Genomic DNA, 20,185 nt, shown 5'->3' on the forward strand with positions numbered 1-20,185 from the left:
TGGGGTGGGCCAGGGTGGGGAGGCTCCTGCAGTCCTGATGAGGGTGACGGGGACTGGGGCAGGAGGTGGCAGCGGAGCCTGAGACCCTGCAAATCCGGGCAAGGAGGAGCTGACTGGTGTCCCGGTGGTGTTTGTCAGCTGAGGAGCCGGGGTATTTGTGGGGGGCCTCAGGGGAGAGCCTGTTGGGGCTCAGTGTTCCAGTGGTGGAGTCGCGGGTCAGCACACAGGTGCAGGGGCGTGGGATCGGGCCGGGCTGTGGTCTGAGCTTGGGGTATGGATTAGGGCATCTTTTGCATTGAGACAGTGTTTAGGGTGAGACACTCTGGACGAGATGAGCCCATGGGTGGGTTGATGAGGGTCCCATGGAGCAGTGCTTATTACTCTTATTGTTCCCCCAGGGCCCACCTCAGTGTCACCTCTTCAAGGCCGCCAACAAGGTTTTGGTTGGGGTGGGACCGGGGTGGGACCAGGGTGGGGGCCAAGGTGAGAGGTGGGTCTCCTGCCCCAGACTTACCTTCCCAGCCCAGGTGAAGGGCAGTTTCAGGCCTTGGCCGGCAGGTGGCGCCCGAGCCCACAGCAGCATCCATGCCCCCAACAGTGTCCCCAGGCGGTAGGGCTCTGGCTTGGTGGGTGTCCTTGACGTCACCTCAGCTTGTGCGGTCACCTCAGCTTATGAGCTCCATTTTGGAGGCTGTCAGCTTAAGGGCCTGGGAGGGCAGGTTCAAAGTCCCTCTACAGATGCCACATGAGGGGCTGGGCTGACAGGTGCTGGGGAACCTTCCAGAACTGGAGTCTGTGACTAGGGCCCTGGGGATGGAGTCTAGGCGGGGGCTTCTCGGAAGAGCAGGCAGGAGCTGGGCCTTGTGTTGGTTCCAATTCACCGGCAGGATTGAGGACTTCAGGCCTCAGCATGGCCATGCCCCCAGAGCAGGCTCTGGCGGCCAATGGGGGCTTCTCCACTGGCCCTTAGGGATGCAGGGACCCCTGGATCTGGTGTCCAAGCAGAAGGAGGGCAGCAGAGGTCTGGGGTCCCGGGACAGGCGTGCGCCCACCTCTTACCCACTGAATTCTGCTGTGCTCCTGGCCCAGTGCTGGGACACAGGGTCCCACATGGTGGGGTGTGGGTCATTCACGCCAGGGGCTCATATGGCAGCCTAGATGGGGACACCTGGCTGAGAAGATTACTGGAGTTGGTGTCCAGGAGAGAGGCCTGTAGACGAGGGAACTCAGGGGCACTTGGTGATGGCTGGGGTACAAGGTGGGATGGCCACGTCCCCTTTCTCCCACCACCAGAGGAGAGGAGGACCAGGGGACCCTGCTCTTGGAGGTGCCAATGGCTCTGGCTTGTGTGGGACGTGGGGCTTTCCACATGAAAACGGAGACTGTCCTTGGACAGGACCAGCCAGGCCAACTGGTCATCCTCCCTTGAGGGTCACTGGAGGGCAGGCAGACTCACACTGGGCCTTGACCCAGAGGAAGAAAGGGGTGGAGGACAGCAGGGGCTGCACTGCCAGCTCACGGGGCCCCACTTCTAGAGCGCTGGATGAACTTGGGCAGGAAAAATAGCTTCAAAGGAGGGATGTCCATCCAGGAAGGCCAGAGGGGGCATGGCTGGCAGCCGGAGGTCTGGCTTGGTGGTGAGAGGGTAGATGGGCAGCCTGGAATCAGGGAAAGATGAGCCTTCCAACTTCACAGGGAAGCAGGGCTCAGGGAGAGCAGCCCTGCACCTGTCAGCCATGCTGGGTGGGGAAACCAAGGCAGGACAGGTGGCGTGAATGTGCCTCTCTGCATGTGTCCTGGTGCCTCAGTCCCCACATCAGGCACGTGGCGGGGGGGCCTGCATCTCCCCTGGGCGCTGCCTCCTTCCCTCCTGGTCCCTCGTCCCCCACTAGAGCGGCCACCCCATTTTCTGACCATCCATCTCACATCCACTGTCTTCTGGAACCTTCACCCATTGGGAACTCAGTAGAGAATCCAGGAAGTAGAGGACTTCTAGAAAGTCAGAAGGGAAGTCACCAATCCACGCACCCCTTCTTACCCCAGAGAGCTCCCTGGCCCGCACCCATGGCGGTTTCACGGGGCCTGGTTACTCGCTTGCTGTTGGAGACCGCCACACTGCCGTCTCTAGAGGGGAGAAGCAGACGTCGCCTTCTCTGCTCTGGGCGCCCTGGGACCTGGTGGGCCTCTCTGGCCCCAGCTGCCCCCGCCCCAGGACCTCTGGTCTGCTGCTCAGCTCCAGAGCGGCAAGGTCTCGCATGTGTTTTGCAGACTGAAGAAGTTGGAGAGAGAGCCCCAGCTGGCCTTTCGCCCTGCCCCTTCCACCCATGGGACTCAGCACAGGCGCGGCCCTGGAAATCCTCTCTGGACCCGTCTCAGGGGCAGTTGGCCCCTCTGCCTGGCTGCAACCCGGTTACCGCCCTGATCTCTTCACCGACTTTTGCCCCAACCCACGACCTGGAAGCCCCTGGAAGGGAGGGCTCTCCTGAGATCCCAGGGAGGTGTCTGCTGGATGGAGGGGCTGCCCAAAGTCATGCCGAGACACTGACAGTGGCCGAGCTAGGACAAGACTGGCTCTGCAGTCAGCCCTGCTGGACCGGCATATGACTCATCCGGCCTTGACTAGCTAGCGTCTCAGCCTCTCAGGCCTCAACTTTCCCTTCTGTGAAATGGGGACAACGCAAACTCCTCCCTCGTGGGGTACTCGTGGGACTAAATGAGGTAACTTGCACATCAATTGTGTGATGTGGGGCGGCTGCCTGGCACCGAGCAGCTGGGGCCAGACAGGGACACTGTTGAATGTTCCACAGACACCCCTGAGTTCTTGGGTGCAGCGGAGCCCTGTCCAAGCTGCTTGCTACATAAATACTGTTTCATCCTGTCTGATAATTTATTAGGGAACTGCCCATGATTTGGGGGTACAAATGCCTTTGCTGGGATCTGAGTCTCGCTGCCAGCCCACGTCCCCGAATTCAGGGCGAATGTCCAGTTTTCATGACCAAGTTAGCTGGTGGGGTCGCCAGTGCATGGCTGGCACTCCCAGCCCTCCAGGTCTGGAGGGAGAGACTGATGCTGGGGAGGGGGGTGCCTCCTTCTCAGGAAGAGGGCCACTGTGTCAGGCACAAGGAGGCGTGGCCTCAAAGCCTCCTTAGGAGCCTTACAGATGAGACAGCAGAGGCACAGAAAGGTTAAGCAGTTTGCCCACAGTCACACAGCCAGGAAGAGGCAGTCATTCTGCCTGAATCCAAAGACCACAGATTTGTCCCTTGACCTGGCAGGTCTCCTCCCTTGCCCCCTGCACCTACTCCTCTTGGTATGTGACTGTGGCCAGCATGGAGTGGCCAGAGGTGGAAAAGCCAGATGCCACCAGCAGGAATCCCCCTGGCACCCCGGCCACATCTCCCTGTGGCCACATCCTCCTGCCCGCCAGCAAGGGTGTGCTGCCTCTTACCCCCACCATCACTCCAGCGACACGAGGCGCCTCCTGGCACCATCCTCCCAACTCTTCCTACCCTGCTCCTTTCTCCTACCCTCTGATCCCAGGGTCCCGAAGCCCCCTGACCTGGCCTCTCCTGGGCCCCCAGCCCGGCATTTCTGCTTCCCTGACTTCCTCACCTCTCTCCCAGCCTCTGGTCGTGGCATCTGCAACCACTACTCAACCACAGGACCCTAGACCCCCAGCCAGAACCCTCCGGGGTTCCCTGTGCCTTCCGGATGTGGCCAGCTCCTGGGCTGGACGGACCCCCCAGCCCGCCCATTCTCTGCTCACCCTTGGGGCAGCCACTGTGCTGGGCCTGGGCAAGGCCACCTCCTTGCCTGGGAAGCCCTCCCTCCGCAGGCTCCCCCTCCTTATCCCAAACTGGGGTTGGGCCCCTATGGGGGGCTCTTGCTGCACCCCACTTCCCATCATAGCCCCAGGAGCTGCAGAAGCTCAGGGTTTGTGTCTCGCTGTGGGCAGCTTGGGAGTGGACCCCAGGCCTTCATGGTGGCCCACAGGGCTCCCTGAGGGCGCAGGGTTAATTTTGGGGTGCAGGCAACTGATGGAGATCATGAGGCACACACACCCCTTCAGGCCTGTCGGCTTCTCTGTGCTCCTCTCCGCCGGCCGCGGCCAGGCGTGCCTGCCCCGAAGCGGCTGTGTCTGCCCAGATGCCCGCCAGGCCCTGGCTCCCAGCCAAGGTGGGAGTTTTGAGGGCCGGCATGGTCACTGACGTTAGGTGGGCAGGAGTTCAGTTGGCTTCCTAAGAGAAGCAATGTGGGTGTGTGTCCACACGTGGCTGCCCAGCCCCACAGTGGCGGCAGGCAGAGGGGCCAGGTGTGGGCCTCATGGAGAGGCCCGGACTGGGGCTCTGACCAGCTGCACAGATGTGGGGAGTGAAGGCAGAGGGCACTGGGGTGAGGCCTGGCCCCCAGCAGGACCTGGCCGGAAGAGGAAGAGGAGGAGCTGGGGATGAGGAGGGGCTGAGGGGCAGCAGAGGGGAAGGAGGGGAGGGGAGGGGAGGGAGGGGGAGGGGAAAGAGGAAGGAGGGGGAAGGGGAGGGGAAGGAAGGGGGAGGGGGAGGGGAGGAGAAGGAAGGGTGAAAGGGAGGAGAAGAGGGGGAAGGGGAGAGGCAGGGGCCCTAACCTGGGGTCTTTAGCCTCTTTGTCTCTCCCCTCCCTGTGCCTTGGCTCCCTGGCCCCCTGTTCACCCTGGATGTAGGGGAGGCCTGCACCCTATTTCCTACTAAGGTGTGAGTGACAACCTGCCAGCACCCAGGGGTGTTTTGTTTTTGTTTTTTTGAAAATGAGGCATTCCCCCTCCACAGCCTGGACAGAACCCCCCCCACCTCATCTCCCGCCTCAATCTTAGATTTGAGGAGATTCGGGGTCACAGAGAGTGAGGCTTTTGCCCAAATAACCCACAGGGTAAGGAATGAAGGAGGTGGGCAGGTGGGCAGGTGGGCTGGTGGGCAGGCAGGCAGCAACCAGCTGGGGTGGCTTTCCTGGTCCGCGGGGGTGGATGGGCGGGCTCCCAGTGGTGGTGCCCTTTATGGACACCAGGGGGCAGCAGGCCTCAAGTTTTGGGCCTCAAGCCTGTGGTTGGCTGGTGGGAGGCGGTCTGGGCTGGTCTGGCGAGTGGCCTAGGGGCTGCTGATCACATGGAGGACCCTGGCTGCTGCCCCAACCTCAGCTCCCCTGTCCAGGCCATCGGGGAGGGAGGGAACAGGCACCCCTTCTGCTGAGCCCCTGCTCTGTGCAGCCCTGGCTTTGGGGAGGACAGACCAGAGCTCATCCTTTGTCCACGTCCTGGCCTCTGTCCTGATCAGCAGCTGATCACCTTGGAAACCCAGCCAGGGTCAGGGGAGTTGGGCAAATGTGGTGACCAAGTTGGGCAAATGTGGTGACCGAGTGAATGGGGGCATGGATGAAGTGGTGGGGGTCTCCTAGCCTGACTGTGGACAGGCAGCGGGCCAGCGGCTGCGCCTTCATCCCGCCCTGACTTGCGGTGGGAGCCTGCTCAGGCATGTCCCAGTGCTGGCCACGTACAGGGGCGCAACTCCTGTCTCAAGTGAAGTCTCTCCTGAGGTCTAGAAGCCCCCTGCCCTGGGTCCTGGTGGGCACGGGGGCTCTTGCCTCTTGTTCCTGTATAACTGTGGGGCCAGGTTCTGCTCTAGGGTGGGGGTGGGACCCTAACGTCTCCTCCCTGGCATTTCTCTGAGCACCGTGTGGGGGTGTTGGAAGCAGAGTGGCAGCTGGCGTCCCTGGTGTGCCCTGGGAGCAGAAGATAATGACTCACAGGGGTCCCCACTAGCTCAGAAAGATGAGGCAGGAAGTTGGGGGAACGGGGTCGAGGCATGAGGCATGTGAAGTGGGCATCTCCTCACCCCCATGCGTTTTTCATGCTGCTTCCCAGGAAGAGTGAGCCCCCGGCCCCGGGTTGGTTCAGTCTTGTGTCGTGCAGGTGAGGAGGAGCGGGGTGTGGTGGGACTGAGAGCGAATCACAGAGGATGTCAGACAGCCCTCCACATGGCCCTAAGACCCTCCTCTGTGCCTCCCCCTGCTCCAGGACCTCTCCTCAGCCCTCGGAGGGTCTGTCTGGAGCTCTCGATGACCAGTGGTCCAAGGTCTCCTGAGATGTTGGGTGCTGAAACCAGAAAAGGCCCGGGGAAGCTGGGACAAGGCCCCCCCCCCCGCCTGAGACCCCAGGGAAGCAGCAGTGGGGGAGCTCTCCCGTCGGAGGCTGTTCCTGTTCCCGCCGCCCCTCCCCCAGGATTGCCCAGCCCCCTCCCGCCGATTGCGGGGGAGTGAGGACCCCGGCCCGGGACCCTGAGCACAAGGCAGCCCCTGTAATCGGAGATTTGGATTCGCGTTGTGCGGCATGTGGACGCGTCACCGGAGGGAGGCCGGCACCTGCGGAGGACGTGCCTGGCAGCCGCCCCGAGAACAGCCTGTCCTGGGGGGGGCGGGGGGCGGGGCGAGCCGAGCGCGGGAACTCGGTGCGGGAGGAACATTCTCACTGCGCGCGGGCGCTGGGCCCCCGCCAAGTGCGCTGGGAAACCTCCCCCTGCGCCGGGCGGGCGCGGAGCTGAGCCTGTCGCTGGGGGCTGGCTAGTTAATCGGTAACTCTCCACACCCCTCGGGGCCTCCAGGCTCCATCTCAGGGAGGAGAAGGTGAAGATCGGAGGGGCAGCCGCCTCCGCAGGGGGTCGGCCAGGCCTGTCCAGGGCCTTGGTGAAGTGCCTGCTGGGGGGATGTGCCTTGAGCTTGAAGGGGTGACCCTTCCAGGCTGGGCAGACTCCCCAGGGCGCAGTGGGGGAGTCCCGCGGGGCAGCGAGGGCCTTGTTCTGGTGGGCACGAAGTGGACAAGCTAAGATCTGGACAGAGGAAGGCAGACCTGGTGCGGGAGGGGCTCAGTCACCTCCCTGGTGGGAGGCACCCCAGGGGGCAGCCATCCCAGGGCAGGGCCATACCCCCTCAGATGCCCACTCCTGGTTCCAGGGCTTCCGGGGTGTCAGAGGAGGTTAACCTCGGGACCCAACTGCTTTCGAGGGGCTCAGGGCTGGGCCAGAGGCACAGATCTGCTGCCATTGAGTGCTGGGTGATCTCAGGCAGGCTGCTTAACCTCTGAGATTCAGGCTTGTCTCAGGCTTGTGCCATCCAAACGCCTCCCTCTGCAGGTTCTTGGAAGGATTAAATGAGACTAGGAGCCCAGCGCCGGTGCAGGGCAGGCTCCAGGTAGCTGGTGTTGTCAGCGTTTGTAATATTTCTCCAGACTCCCCAGAAGGGCACCACCCTAGATATCTGGCTAGTTGCCGGGAACTGCCGGGAGGGACATAGACACCCCTTGAAGTGTCCCCAGTGAGATCCCAGAAGGGAGGTTTGAGGTAGCCGGACAGGTGCAGTGCAGGAGCCAGCCACCAGGAGGCAGCACGCGGCTGAGGATGGCGATTCCCGCGACCAGGGATCAGGTTCAGCCACTCGCTTGGGCAAGCGTGTTTCCCCTCCCAGCCTCAGTCTTCTCAACTGCCGCTCTCCTCATGTTCTGTGACCAAAACCAGTGGCGTTCTGCCTCAACCCCAAGCTGTAAAGGGGTTGGGGGAGTGCTCTTTCCATGTGCTCAGAGGAAAAGGCAAAGGTTTGGCGAGATTTTCTCTGCTGCTCCTCCGCTGGATGGGGTGAGAGCTACAGGGATTATTCCTGTAGGATGCCAGCAGGGAGCCTGGTGCTTATGACGCCCCCCCTCGCCCCCTGCTGCAAACAGGCTCCCTGCGCCCACACATGCAGGATTTGGGGGCTGGAGCAGCTGCACCCTTCCCTGGCTCTGCTGCCTGCATATTGTTCCTTTTGTATGTATGCCTGTTTCCTTCGAGTACATTTTAAATTACAAAAGGAGAGCTTGGCTGTTGTACCTAGACATAAGGTTGCAGTTGCTCGCTTGTCCACTTCAGAGCCCTTTGGGGTGGAGGACTGAGCCTCTCCTCCGTGCTGGTTGGGGCTCCCAGCCCCCAGTCCCCCAGCTGTTCCCCGGCCCCCTGCGCCACCCCGGGTCTGTCCCTGGGCTCCGGGAGGGACCCTGCCCACTCCTGGGACCAGCAGGTGCAGCAGACTCAGAAGGCCACCTCCCTGTCCTAATGCGTGGACGAGAGAAGAGCTGTCCACATGGCCCCTCAAGAAACAGAAGTAGGAAGCCAGGCAGCTGGGGGAGGGTTGGGTCTGAACCCTGCTGTGTGGCCTGGCAGCTAACCCAGGCTCTCGGTCTCCAAGTCTGCAGCTCGCCACCATTCCTTCCCTGTAAAACAGGTGAGGCCCAGCAAGGGAGCCACGGAAATCATCTTGCACCGGGCTGGGCTAGCTGAGGGCTCCACAGCTGCCTTGCTGTGTGACCCGACTTGTAGGGACGTCCACTCCCAGTCCTCGGAGACAGACTCTGCCTCACATGCTTTTGGTCTTGTCACTGGGGTGCCCCTGGGACCCACCTGCCTGAATCCAGCTGGCACCCATGAGGGATCTGTTGTGCAACAAAGGCAGTGGGAACGCCCCACCCCCAAGCCCATCCCCAGACCAACTGTGCGTGGGGAGGGAAGGGCCGCACGGAAGCCTGGTGCAGGGCCAGCTCCTGCTAATTTATGAAGCGTGCACTAGGTTCCCTGCCCGCACGGGGCCCAGAGCAGACAGGTGCTCACACCACGGGGCAGTCTCCGTGAATCCTGCCTCCCCTGGGTGTCCAGAGCCGGCCTGGGAGTGGGTGGCTTTCCTGACCTGCCCTCCTGGATGGCTGGAGCCAGGGCATCCTGACCTCTCTGGAAATCCTGAGGGGCACGTGTTTCCACATTTTGTGGTCATACCCACTGTGGTCTGGTGCATATGTCCTCTGGGGAGGCTGGTGTAGCTGTGGCAATGGGGGTGGCAGGGCCCTGCCTCTTAGTGGTATCAGCCCCACCCAAGGAGGCCACAGGGCCCAGGAAGCCTTTGTCATCTTCTCTGTATTTTCCTGAAGATTAAAAAAAAATGTAGTATCTGTACTTGTGAGAAATTTGGAATACAGTGTACAAAGAAGAATAAAGAAATCAGCACGAATCATTACCTTTGGTCCTGCTACCAAGAGCCAGAGTGGCAACCTGCCCTGTGACTCAGCTGGGCTGATGCCCTCTCCTGTTCACCCTCCTCGCTTCAAACCTTGCCTCCCCTGATCGCCTCTGTCATCGTGGAGTTACATCCCTGCATGCCCTTGAGCCCACCTGACTAGGGGAGGCACCTTCCTCCCTGGGCTCTGGGCTCGCTCACCCGGGACAGAGGCTGAGAGCTCCGCTGGGCCTTCCAACAGATGCTTGGCAGGTCCTTCCCTTTCTGGACTGGTCTCCCCATCCCTGACACTGTGGTGGGGCCCACTGGCTTGCATGCCCTATCCTTCATTCTTAGGGGTGCATTTTGCCAACCAACAACGCTTATTGTGCACAACCGAGGGGGCACTAGTTTTCCAGCATAGTGGCAGAGATGCAGCTAGAACGGGGCTGCCCCTGAACCCCCCACCACCCACCTGGAGGTTCCCCGTATGACAAGGGATAAGGCCAGCCCAGAAGATCAGCATACCCAGGCAGGGCCCCAGGCTGGGCAGGGCCAAGCCCACCTGCCGTGGAGAAGCCTCTAGCGCCCAGTCCGAGACCCATCCAACACAACAGCCTCCAGCCAGCCAGCCTGGGCAGCCGGACCGCTCACCTAGCGTGGCTAAGCCTGGCCCAAGCCTGAGGGGGCGGAGCACCCAGACAGCAACATGATGGGAATAGCCCAGGATGGGCACAGCCAGTTTCCCATCCACTGGGCAGGGCGGGCGGCTCCAAGAGCTAGAGGTTCCAGACCCCGGCCAGCTCTAACGGTGTCCGCCACTTCGCCCTTGGAGAAAGTGGAGCTGAGCCTCCGTCCTCCTGGCCCTCCACACCCCTCTCCCCGCGCGTGGGCCTTAGGGCCAGCAGGTGTTTTAGGACTCCAGGTGCGCAGAACTCTGCCATCGACACAAGCCTCGGGCGCAGCAGGCCGCGCGGGGGCACCCGAAGACCCCGTCTAGCTCCAGCCAGGGACGAGATGGCCGCGACGGGTTAAAGGCCCGTCAGCTGGCGCGGGAGACTCAAGGGCGAGTGCGGGCAGTGGGGCTGGGCGCCCCCCGGGGAGCGACTCGGGGCCAGGCTGGACGCCGTTGCCCCCGCGGCCGGGAGGGCGCGCCGGCCGAGGTGGGGGCTCCCGCGCCACCGCGGCCGAGCAGCCCCCGCCTGGAGACAAAGGAGCCGGAGGGGGGCGGGAGCGGGGGGGGCGCCGGGGGGATGGGGCGAGGGGGCGGGGCGCCGCGGTGTCACGTTACCGCCCGCAGCGCCCTTTAACTCCGGCCCCGCCCCGCGCACCGCCCCCTCCCCCGCCGCTGCGCGCGCCCCGCGCCCGGCCAATCGGTCCTCGCGCCCCGCCCCGCCCTCGGGTGGGTGTGTGCGCGCGGCCAATGGGAGGCGGGTGGGGGCCGGGCTCCCGGAGGGGCGGGGGCTGCGCGGCCGCGGCCAATCGCCGCGGTGTTGTTGAAACTGAAAATACTACATTATGCTAATAGCAGCGGGGCCCGCGCGCGGGGGGGTGGGACCCTCGCGTATAAAGGGGCGCGCGAGGACTGGGCGTTCCACAGGCCAAGTGCTCTGCGCTCGGTGGGTGCCAGCCAGGCCTGAGCCAGCCCAGCGAACGAGGACAGGCACCGAGGGGGCGCGGCCGCCGGCCGGACGACAGCGAACGAGCCTCAGGAGCAGTCTACTGCCCGACAGCCAGGTAGCCGCCGCGCCGTCCTCCTGCCGCGTCCCTTTGCAAATGCAGACTCCGGGTGCACGGGGTCTCACTTGCGCCCGGCCTCCGCCCTCCTTTCCTCTCTTCCTCCTCCTCTTCTTCCTCTCCTCTCCCGCCGCCCGGCCCGCGCAGCCCCCGGCCATGTCCGACGTGTATCTCCGCAGCACATTGGCAATGGAGCGCCTCGTCGCCCGCCGCACCTTTCCTGTGTTCGCACGCACCAGCGCCTGCCGCAGCCTCTTCGGGCCCGTGGACCACGAGGAGCTGAGCCGCGAGCTGCAGATGCGCCTGGCCGAGCTAAGCGCCGAGGACCAGCGCCGCTGGGACTACAACTTCCAGCAGGACGTGCCACTGCGGGGCCCTGGGCGCCTGCAGTGGACCGAGGTGGACAGCGACTCCGTGCCCGCCTTCTACCGCGAGACGGTGCAGGTGGGGCGCTGTCGCCTGCTCGTGGCGCCCCGTCCCCGCCCTGACGGCGCGGTCAATTGCCCGCCCCCGGGGCCGCCGGCCGATGAGCCCCTTGACGGCCTCGGGGAGGCGCCGGCGCCGCCGTCCAGCGGCCCGGCCGTAACACCCGCCCCGGCCCCGGCCCCGGCGCCGCAGGAGAGCGCTGAGCAGGAGGCGGTCCCGCCGCCGCGCAGCCAGGAGCCTCTCGCCGAGCCGCCGCACTCAGGGATTTCGGGGCGCCCCGCGCCGGGCACTGCCGCCACCGCTGCCGCCACCACCGCCGCCGCCGCCGCCGCCACTGCCACCGCCACCACTGCCGCCGCCGGAGGCGCCGCGATCAAGAAGCTGTCCGGGCCTCTCATCTCCGGTGAGTTCTGCGCGGCCCCGCCCCGGCCCGGCCCGGCCCTGCTTTGTCCGGCCGGCCGGGCTCCACGGCCCTCGGGGGCCTCACTCGGTCCCCGCCTCCTCCGTGGCATTAAAGGGCCCGCAGCGCGCAGGGCGCGGCTGCTCCCGCACCGCGTCCCCTCCCTCTTGTTGTGCTCTCGAGAGTCTCGCTCAGGAGAGATGGGAGGGCGCGCTCTGGCCCCCTCGGAGCGCGATCCTCGGCCCGGCCGCTGGAACCCCTTCCTGGGAGCGGCCGGGCGCGGCGATCGCGGCGCGGAGGGGGTTAAGCGCGGCGATAGCCCCGGGGGGCTTGGCCGCGGGACAAGGGGAAATGCTTACACAGCACATTGCGCGGCGACGTAAACAAAGCTGACCCGCCGCGGACCTCGGCGCGGGCGGGGACGGCGCCCCCACCCCGGCCGGCCAGCCGCCCGCGCCCCCTCCCGGTCCCCTCTTGGGCTCCCCGGCCGGCCCCGCCCTGACCGGCTGCGCTCAATGTCGCCCGCAGATTTCTTCGCCAAGCGCAAGAGACCCGCGCCCGAGGCCAAGGCGTCAAACGAGGTTCCCGCGGGATGCGCCGCGCCTGGCGCCGCTCCAGCCGTCGGCTCGGCTGAGCAAACCCCGCGCAAGCGGCTGCGATGAGAGGTGAGTGCGGTGGCCAGGCTGTGCGGGGAGGGTCGCCCCGCAGGCTCCTCGCGGCCGCTCGGTCTCCTGTCTGCCTCCTGTCGCTCACCGTCCCTCTCTCCCGCAGCCTCGTGCCCAAAGAGCCCTGAGGGAGCCCGCTGGGCAGCGGACAGGAAAGGAGCGCTGGGCCTCGGCTGGGACCGTCCATGTAGCAGCGACCGGCGGCAGCTGCCTCTGAGCAGCCTTCGGTTTTAAGTTTGAAAACTGTGCAATGTATTAATAACGTCTTTTATATCTAAATGTATTCTGCACGAGGAGTACACTGGTCCCAAGGTGTAAAGCTTTAAGAGTCATTTATATAAAATGTTTAATCTCTGCTGAAACTCAGTGCAAAAAAATGAAAAAGGAAAAAAAAAGGAAAAAAGAAAAAACCTGTATATTTGTACAAAAAGTTTTTAAAGTTATACTAACTTATATTTCTATTTATGTCGAGGCGTGGGCCGCTCTGCCACGCAACAGCTCGGTTATTGGTTACGCCAAAGGCACCTCACCCGCATCTGGTTATGACAAGTGTAAATTTATTTTTATAGCGGACTCTGGGGGGAGGGGTCGCTCACAAGCTGTAGCTGCCGTACAAGCCCATCTAGCTTGCAGTCTCTTCGCGCTTTCGCTGTCTCTTTTTATTATTATGATTAGTTTAAACTTGAAGACAAATCTGTTTAAAAAAAAAAGGTTCCTGAGCCGTCTGCACCACTGCCCCGGCCCCTCGTCCGCCGGGTTCTAAATAAAGAGGCCGAAAAATGCTGCAACTCAGCTCCGTGTGTGCTTGTGCCGCCTCCAGCTTTCTTCTCTGGCACCCCCAAAAGTTAGGGAGATAGAGCTCAGGATGCCGGGGCAGCGCGGCTACTCTCTAGGCTGTCGGCACTAAAGGGAGGGGGACTTGCTCTTGGCAGGGCTGGCCCACGCCCACCTGCTGTAGGCCCCTAATTTAGGGATGAGCGGCCCCGCCCTCACTCTGTGTGTTACACACACACACACACACACACACACACACACACACCATGTTCAAGTCTGTGCGCCGAGCCCACTCACACCCGAGCTGCCCTGGGCTGAGCCCCCATGGGGCTCAGGGGGGCACCTGCAGAGACCCGGCCGTCGCAGACCTCCTGACTTCCCGGCTTCGGGGACCTGAGCTTTAAGTTCTTCAGGCCCCGCACCCGGTGGAGCCCGGAGTGCTCCAGAGTCCCCAGCTTCATGGGCCCGGGTCTCCCAGGGTGGAGCCGTAGGACCCCTGATGTGTTCCTGGCCTACTCTGGCCCCGCTGTGGGGGAGGGGCGGCCTGCAGGCCTGCAGGGGTGAGGGGAGAGGGGGAGCGCGAGGAGAGGTGCCCAGGGCCAGGTCGGGGTGGGGAGGGATGGGCTGCATCAAAGCTTCTGCGGAAGAAGACAAGACTGGTTGCATCCGTGCGCCCACCAGCCTTCTGGTTTCAAAGTGCTCCCTTTTAGTCAAATGGAGAGGTTGATTTTTTATTTTTTTATAGCTGACCTATAAACCTCTGAAAATTATGGCTTACAGTGGAAAGGGTGACGTGAAACAGCAAAACCGGGTGGCTAGCAGTGTTTCTGCTGGTGCCGCGGGCTAGGAGAAGCGGGGAAGTGGTGTATTTTTTAAGTTAACCGTTTTGGGGGGCTGTATGCAATGCCGATGTCCCCCACCGATCAGGTTCAAAGGCTTGGCTCCAGCCTGATCCTGGAGATGTATTTCCCCCAGTGATGAACTTACCCTCCCCCAACCGCCTGAAAGGGCGGGAGGAGGGAGATGGGGACTGGTCCTGAGTTCCAGACTCGAGGCTGAGAAGTGCCCCCCTGGGAAATGAGAATGGGGGCCCTGCTGCGTTCAGCTCGGGGTCAGCTGAACTTAACCCAGGAATTAGACCGCCTCTCCTCTGGAGTGGGGCTGCACTGCCTCTGTGACCAGGCGGAAGCCCAGCCTGGCAGAGAGGGAGGAGGATGGCCCCTGAGCGTGAGCGGGTGAGCGGAGCCGGGAGTGCACAGGCAGCATCGCTCCGCCTGAAGGACGACTCATTACAGAGGACAGGGTCCTCACATCACCCCCAGACACCGCGCCCCAGGGTCATCCTTGGGTGGGCAGGCCTGCCAGGCACCCTACCCCTGCTCTACTGCTCCCAGCCCTGCCCCCAGCATGGGCCCTGGGGATGCGGCTCCTGCTACCTGGCTTCCTGGTGTCACTCAGGGTGGCTTTCTCAAAAGCAGCACCAGGACTGGAAATGAAACACTTACGTTGCTTCTCGGGCAGGAGCTGGCAGCAGACACCCAGAGCTTGCCGACCTGAGGGGAAAAGTGCTGGATTCTGAGTCGTATGTGTAACCTGGGCACCTTGTGACCCTGGGCGAGTCCTTTTGTCCCTCTGTGGGCCTTAGTTTCCCATTTCTGACATCCTTTGGTTCTTGTCAGAGGGTCGTCATGGGAACAGTAACAGCTGATGGCCCATTTGCAAAGCTCTTTTGTCAACTGTGCTCTTGAGGGAGAGCATGAGGGCTTGCCCTGCTGTCCGGAAGGGCCCTTCCTCTCTGCTCCCCAGGCCCTGCCCAAGCACGGAGGTGGGGAGCCTGACCTCAGCCCCCTCGGGGATCCATGACCCTACTGCTCCTGACCAGCCCGAGGCCATGCCAGCTTACAGTGTGGGCTCTCTCCCTGTGCCAGGCCAGTGCTGAACCGGACTCATCCTCAACCAGATCCTTGCAGTGCGGTCCCACCGTGTTCCCATTTGCCTAAGGTGGAAACTGAGGCACAGAGCAACCTGCTGGAGGATGAGCAGCTGAGCTCAGCAAGGCTGAGGGGCTCTAAATGGGGACAGCCGGGCCCCCGAGCCCGAAATCATCGCACTCTCCTGGAGGGTGGGCACCAGGTGGTGAGGAGGGCCAGGACCCCAGGTCGACGTGAGGAAAGTGAGTTCACACAAGCAACTCATGGTGTGTGGCACCTGGTACACAAAGCAGGCTGAACCTCCGGGGTCAGGATGATGCCACAAACGCGCACTGAGGACCAGGCTCCAGGGAGACAGCAGCTTCCTAGGACCAGGCTGGGGCCAGAATGGAGAGCCTGTAACCCCCCACCCAACGAAGTGATGACAGCCAGGCAGAGGCTGGGAAGGGACTGCCCTGGGCGGTGGTGGGCAGGGCGCTTTAGCTGGGTGTTCAGGGAAGCTGCAGGATAAGACGGTACCTGTGTGCAAAGGTGGGACAGACCCCGTAAGTGGAGGGAGGACAGAGGCCGTGAGGGAGATGGGGTGAGTGTGTTGGAGCCAGAGGGTCCAGATGAGGCAGGAGAGGGGGATCAAGGGGGCTGCTGGGCCCTCAGCTGGCCTGGCCTGCTAATGGGTGTTATTTAAACAGCATTCAATGTAAGAGTGCCTTTTAGGGTACACCTGCCTGGCCTCCCGACTCCCTGGTCTCCTTCTGGTCTCCGGGACCTTCCAGGGTCTGATGGGCTGGAATCAGCTGTTGGATTTTGTCTGCAGGCATGAGAGAAGCTGAGACAATTTTCAAAGGCATCCTGTGGCTCCTGGGTGGGGAGGGAAGTCGGGACCGGTGAGGACCACCGTGGCCATCCGAGCAGAGGTACCCGCCTGGCAAATACCCCAAGTGCCTCCGAAACACAGCAGTGAATGCAAGGGACACAATTTCCTGCGGCAGGAGTGGCCCCTGCAGTGGGAGGTGACATAATGAAACCTGTGAAGTGAGCTGCCTTGTTAGGAGTAAACAAAGTGCAGCCCCGGAGCCAGGGGGTTCTTCTTCAAAGCAGACCATGCCAGGAAGCCCCCCTCCCACTCCCCAGCAAGTGACATCTGAGCTGGGCAGAGGTTCGGGTGCCAGCCATGGGGGTAACTGGGAGAGGATAGCTTCAGGCAGAGGGGACAGCCAGTGCAAAGGCCTCGAGGCCTGAAGTGCCAGGGATGAGTGGACCGGAGGGGCTGGAGTGGGAAGTGGGGTGGGAGGAGCTCGACAGGGAGGGAGGACTTGCCAATGGACTGGATGGGGGTGGAGGATGAAGAGTACTGAAAAGCAGGCTGGGGAGGTCTCTGAGGTTCCTGGTTCCATGTAAGTGTCAATGTGGGCTGTTCTCACAACTGAGGAGGACTTCCCAGAGATGTGTTATAGGCTGCCCCTGCCCCGGTTTCCACTCCCAGCCAGGCCCTGCGGACCCCAGGATACGTGTTTACTTTTCTTAAAGTCTTGTCAAGGAGGCGTTCACTTTCCACGTTACAGGTTAGGATGGCAAGGCTCAGAGACATAAAGCCACCAGCTTAGGGTCACTCACTGGCTAAGTACCCAGCCAGGAACCCCACCGCCAAGTGCTGCCAGCCCCCAGCTCTACCTACTTTCCCCTGACGCTGCCTCGAAAGCACTGTTTCTTTCAAAAAAATTTAATACATTATTAAAATATTAAGTAAAGTCTATATTTTATAAGAGTTCACTCAATGCTGGGTGTTTTATGGGTTTGGACAAATGTATGATGTCATGGATCCACCACTAAAGCATCCTACAGAGCAGTTTCACTGCCCTAAGAACCCTGGGCTCCACCCCGCCCCCAGCCCGGGCAACCACTGGTCCTTTTACTGTCTCCATAGTTTTGCCTTTCCTAGAAGGCGCAGAGCTGGAATCACCCAGTGTGCAGCCTTTTCAGATGGGCCCCTTTCATTTCTCTTGTTAAGTTTCCTCCAATGAGTCTGAGAGCTCATTTCTTTTGATTTCTGAGTAATGTTACCATCATCTGGATGGACCACTGTTGATTCATCCATTCACCTAGTGAAGGACACCTTGATTGCTTCCAAGTTTGGGGAGTTATAATTCGTATATTTTTGGTGTGGACCTGAGTTCTCAACTCCTCTGGGGAAACAGCCAGGGCCCTGGGTGCTGGACAACACACAGCAAGAGGACGCTGAGTTTTGTGAGACACCGCCAAGGCAGCCGTATCATTTTGCATTCCCACCAGCAGTGAATGAGAGCGCCTGCCCAAGACACTGTTTTTCAAATTTGTCTCCTATGTGGACCACACCGACCACCAGTTTTAAAGTGAATTAGTAAAAGAAAGAAAGAAAGAAAGACACCTCATTGCAATTCAGACATAAGAACAAAGCATAATTAAAACTGAGCACTGAAGACTGTGGCTTTACCTCAGTACCTCTCTGGTATGACCCATGGGACTGAGAGCCTGGGCTGTTGGTCAGCTCCCCATCCAGTTGGCGCCACATGAAGGCGGATTGCACTGTTACCAAATATTTGCTGCCCCGCCCTGCGGGAGGGTTCTGCATCTCCTGCACATTGCTATCAGACTTGGTCACGCGACTTGCTCTGGCCAATGAAATGTGATTGGTATGACCTGTGCCACCACGGAGGGGAAGCTGTTCAAGCCCAGGTGTGGCTCCACCATCTCATCTCTCCACTGTGAGACCAGCAGGGCCCTGATGGGGGCTGCCCCTTCTGCCAAGTTGCAGTGGCACCCAGCCCTGGGCCACCAGGGTGGGACTGTCACAAAGCGAGAAATTCTCTGTGGTTGGCATTAGCCACTGAGATTTTTGTTACACAGCATAAAGTAAATGAAGCTGACTGAGATAGCTTCTTTGAAGATCCCAACTCCCTGTTGTAGGTTTCCAGGAATGAGAGCAAGGGCCAGGTGGCACTGTCGGATGCTTGGACACCTGTTGGGAAATTACAGAGATGCTTCTCTGAGCACTGCCTTCAGGTGCCAACTCCAGCCTGTCACGTTTAAGGGTGGGAGGCCAAATCTTTCAGCGTGGCAGGGTCCCGTGTCCTCGCTTATTGCCTTCTGTTCTGCTGTAGAGTTTGTAGGTGATTTAAGAAGCATCCAGTAGGTGAGGCGGGGAGCATCCAGGCAGAGGAGCTGCAGGTGGAGTGGAAGAGCATGGGGGCAGGACGTGGTCCTTATGCATGGCTGGTGCAACAATGACCCAGCTTCTGACAGCATCACTGAATGAGATGGTCACATGTTCGTCCCTTCCACGGGGACCAGTCAGCCTGAGCTTTGCTGAGCCACCAGGACTGACAATGAGCTTCTTCAGGAAGGACACCCAGCAGCCAATTCTGCCCTGCTGTCCCCTGGCACCGCACTGATTTGGCTGGTGTCCAGGCCCTGGGCTCTGGAAGCAGGGCTTGCGTTTCCAAGTCAAAATGTGCTGTACCACCGAGGCGCTGGTCCCCACCATGGGGAGGTTGGCACCTGGTGGCTCAGAGGAGTGTTTCTCCAGGTCTTGCTCTCAGGTGAAGTGAGCTGTTTTCTCCCTGCCTACAGATGCCCCGCCACCCAACAAAGGCTGGTGGATTTGAGGAACCGAAGCCCCAGCCTCTTGCTCTGAACAGACAATTCTGAGGGACGATCCCAGCTCCAGGGTCCCAGGGGACTGGCTGAGACAGTTGTCACATCAGCCTCAAAGCTCAGCTTCTCCCCTGCTTAGCCCCGCTCCTTCACTGCCCTATGCAGGTGCGCCCACGAGCAGCCCCCGGTGAATCTTCCTGTGCGCCCCCCCACACACGTCCACACTCACACAGGCACAGACACACTCAGCTAACGTTTTTCTGACACGAAGGAGGAAGATAATCAAACTCTGGAAACAGGTCCCAGTCTCAGAGACTGCCCCTTCTTAAGGAGCCCCCATGGCCTCTTCTGAAAGTTAAAAATGGTGTTACTGAAGTCTTGAAGTGAGCGTTCCAGGGGTCGTCGCAATCCAGATTGTATTGCTGGTATATGTTCTCAGAATAAGAAAGAGAAATGGCCTCTGGTGGCCTGAGTGGCATCTGGAAGAAATGCTTTGAACTTAGCCGTTGCCTGAGAGCCCTGGAAAGTGGGTCCTCCTTAGGGGCCAGCCCGCTTCAGGGTCATGTGCACCGTCCCCTTCAGCCCTGAGACATGATCACAGATGCGCTACTCAACCCCAGGGGCATGAAGTCAGAGGAGGCTGGCATCTGGGACCTTCTTCTCCACCAGCATGAAAACACCTGTTTCAATGATCTCTTGCCAAGTCAGAACTGTCCCGATGCTTTGTGGTTGCAAACAACGGTTTTGTTTATCCCTACAATGTGATGACTCAGGAGCTTGGGAAGTGCTGGCAGGTCCCTTGGCCCCATTTTAGGGGGTGTCAGCCAAGGTGGTGGGATTGGGGTCAGGGGATGAACTTCTGAGATGCCTCAGTCCCCTGCCTGGCAGAGCAGAGCTGGAGGCTGGTTGGAGCCTCCACTCCTTTCCACACGGCTTCCCCACGGGCCCGCTTGGGCTTCCTCATGGCGTGGTGGCTGGGCTCCGAGCACTCCTAGAAGGAGCAGCAAGGTATCCAACAGCCTGGCCTGGGGGGTCAGGTAAAGCTCCCTCTGTCTCATCCGACTGAGCGGACAGGTCACTAGGCGCTCCCTCGGTCCAAGGCCGAGGGACCCCAGCTCTGCTGCTCTGGAGTCTGAAGCCACGTGGCCACAGCACCCTTCTTGGCGGCGCTCAGTGCTGGCGCTCAGCAGGTGCCTGGCACACCCTGCTGGGGGTTTGCTCTGGGACTCACAAAACAATCACAAAACAAAACAATTTGTTTAACCCAAATTAAAAACAAAGTTGTTTTCCTTTAGCATAGAGTTTAGTAATCAACAGAAAAAAGGTCATTGAGCACATCTTGTGCTGGAACTGACCAAATGCCGCCGGGGGTGGCTTCTTGCTCAGACATCAGAGCTGGGACCAGGCGAGAGGCAGAGCCGTGGGCTCATGCCTGTGACAGCATTGAGCCGTCCTCTCGAAGGCCACTGAGACGGCGCCGTGACAACACCTGATCAGGCCGTTTCGCCAGCATCCCTTTCCGCCTTCCTTTACTGTGTGTGTGTACACTTTATATAACATATATTTTGTATAATGTACGTATC

General features: G+C 61.0%; 1 protein-coding gene across 2 annotated transcripts; it reads left to right on the forward strand.

Moving 5' to 3' along the window:
* The first annotated feature begins 10,536 nt into the window (after positions 1 to 10,536).
* Positions 10,537 to 13,059, forward strand: CDKN1C (cyclin dependent kinase inhibitor 1C). 2 transcript variants are annotated; one of them, XM_072970871.1, is made up of 4 exons: positions 10,537 to 10,776; positions 10,956 to 11,605; positions 12,131 to 12,267; positions 12,374 to 13,059. In XM_072970871.1, the coding sequence occupies exons 2-3, from the start codon at positions 10,966 to 10,968 to the stop codon at positions 12,262 to 12,264; spliced, it is 774 nt and encodes a 257-aa protein (XP_072826972.1). In that variant the 5' UTR covers positions 10,537 to 10,776; positions 10,956 to 10,965; the 3' UTR covers positions 12,265 to 12,267; positions 12,374 to 13,059. The 2 variants fall into 2 exon arrangements, with proteins under 2 accessions (XP_072826972.1, XP_072826971.1); XM_072970870.1 differs by lacking the exon at positions 10,537 to 10,776 and having other exon boundaries at positions 10,791 to 11,605.
* Positions 13,060 to 20,185: the final 7,126 nt, after the last annotated feature.

The sequence above is a fragment of the Vicugna pacos genome, chromosome 10 (assembly GCF_048564905.1).
Source record: "Vicugna pacos chromosome 10, VicPac4, whole genome shotgun sequence".
NCBI classification, from domain to species: domain Eukaryota; kingdom Metazoa; phylum Chordata; class Mammalia; order Artiodactyla; family Camelidae; genus Vicugna; species Vicugna pacos.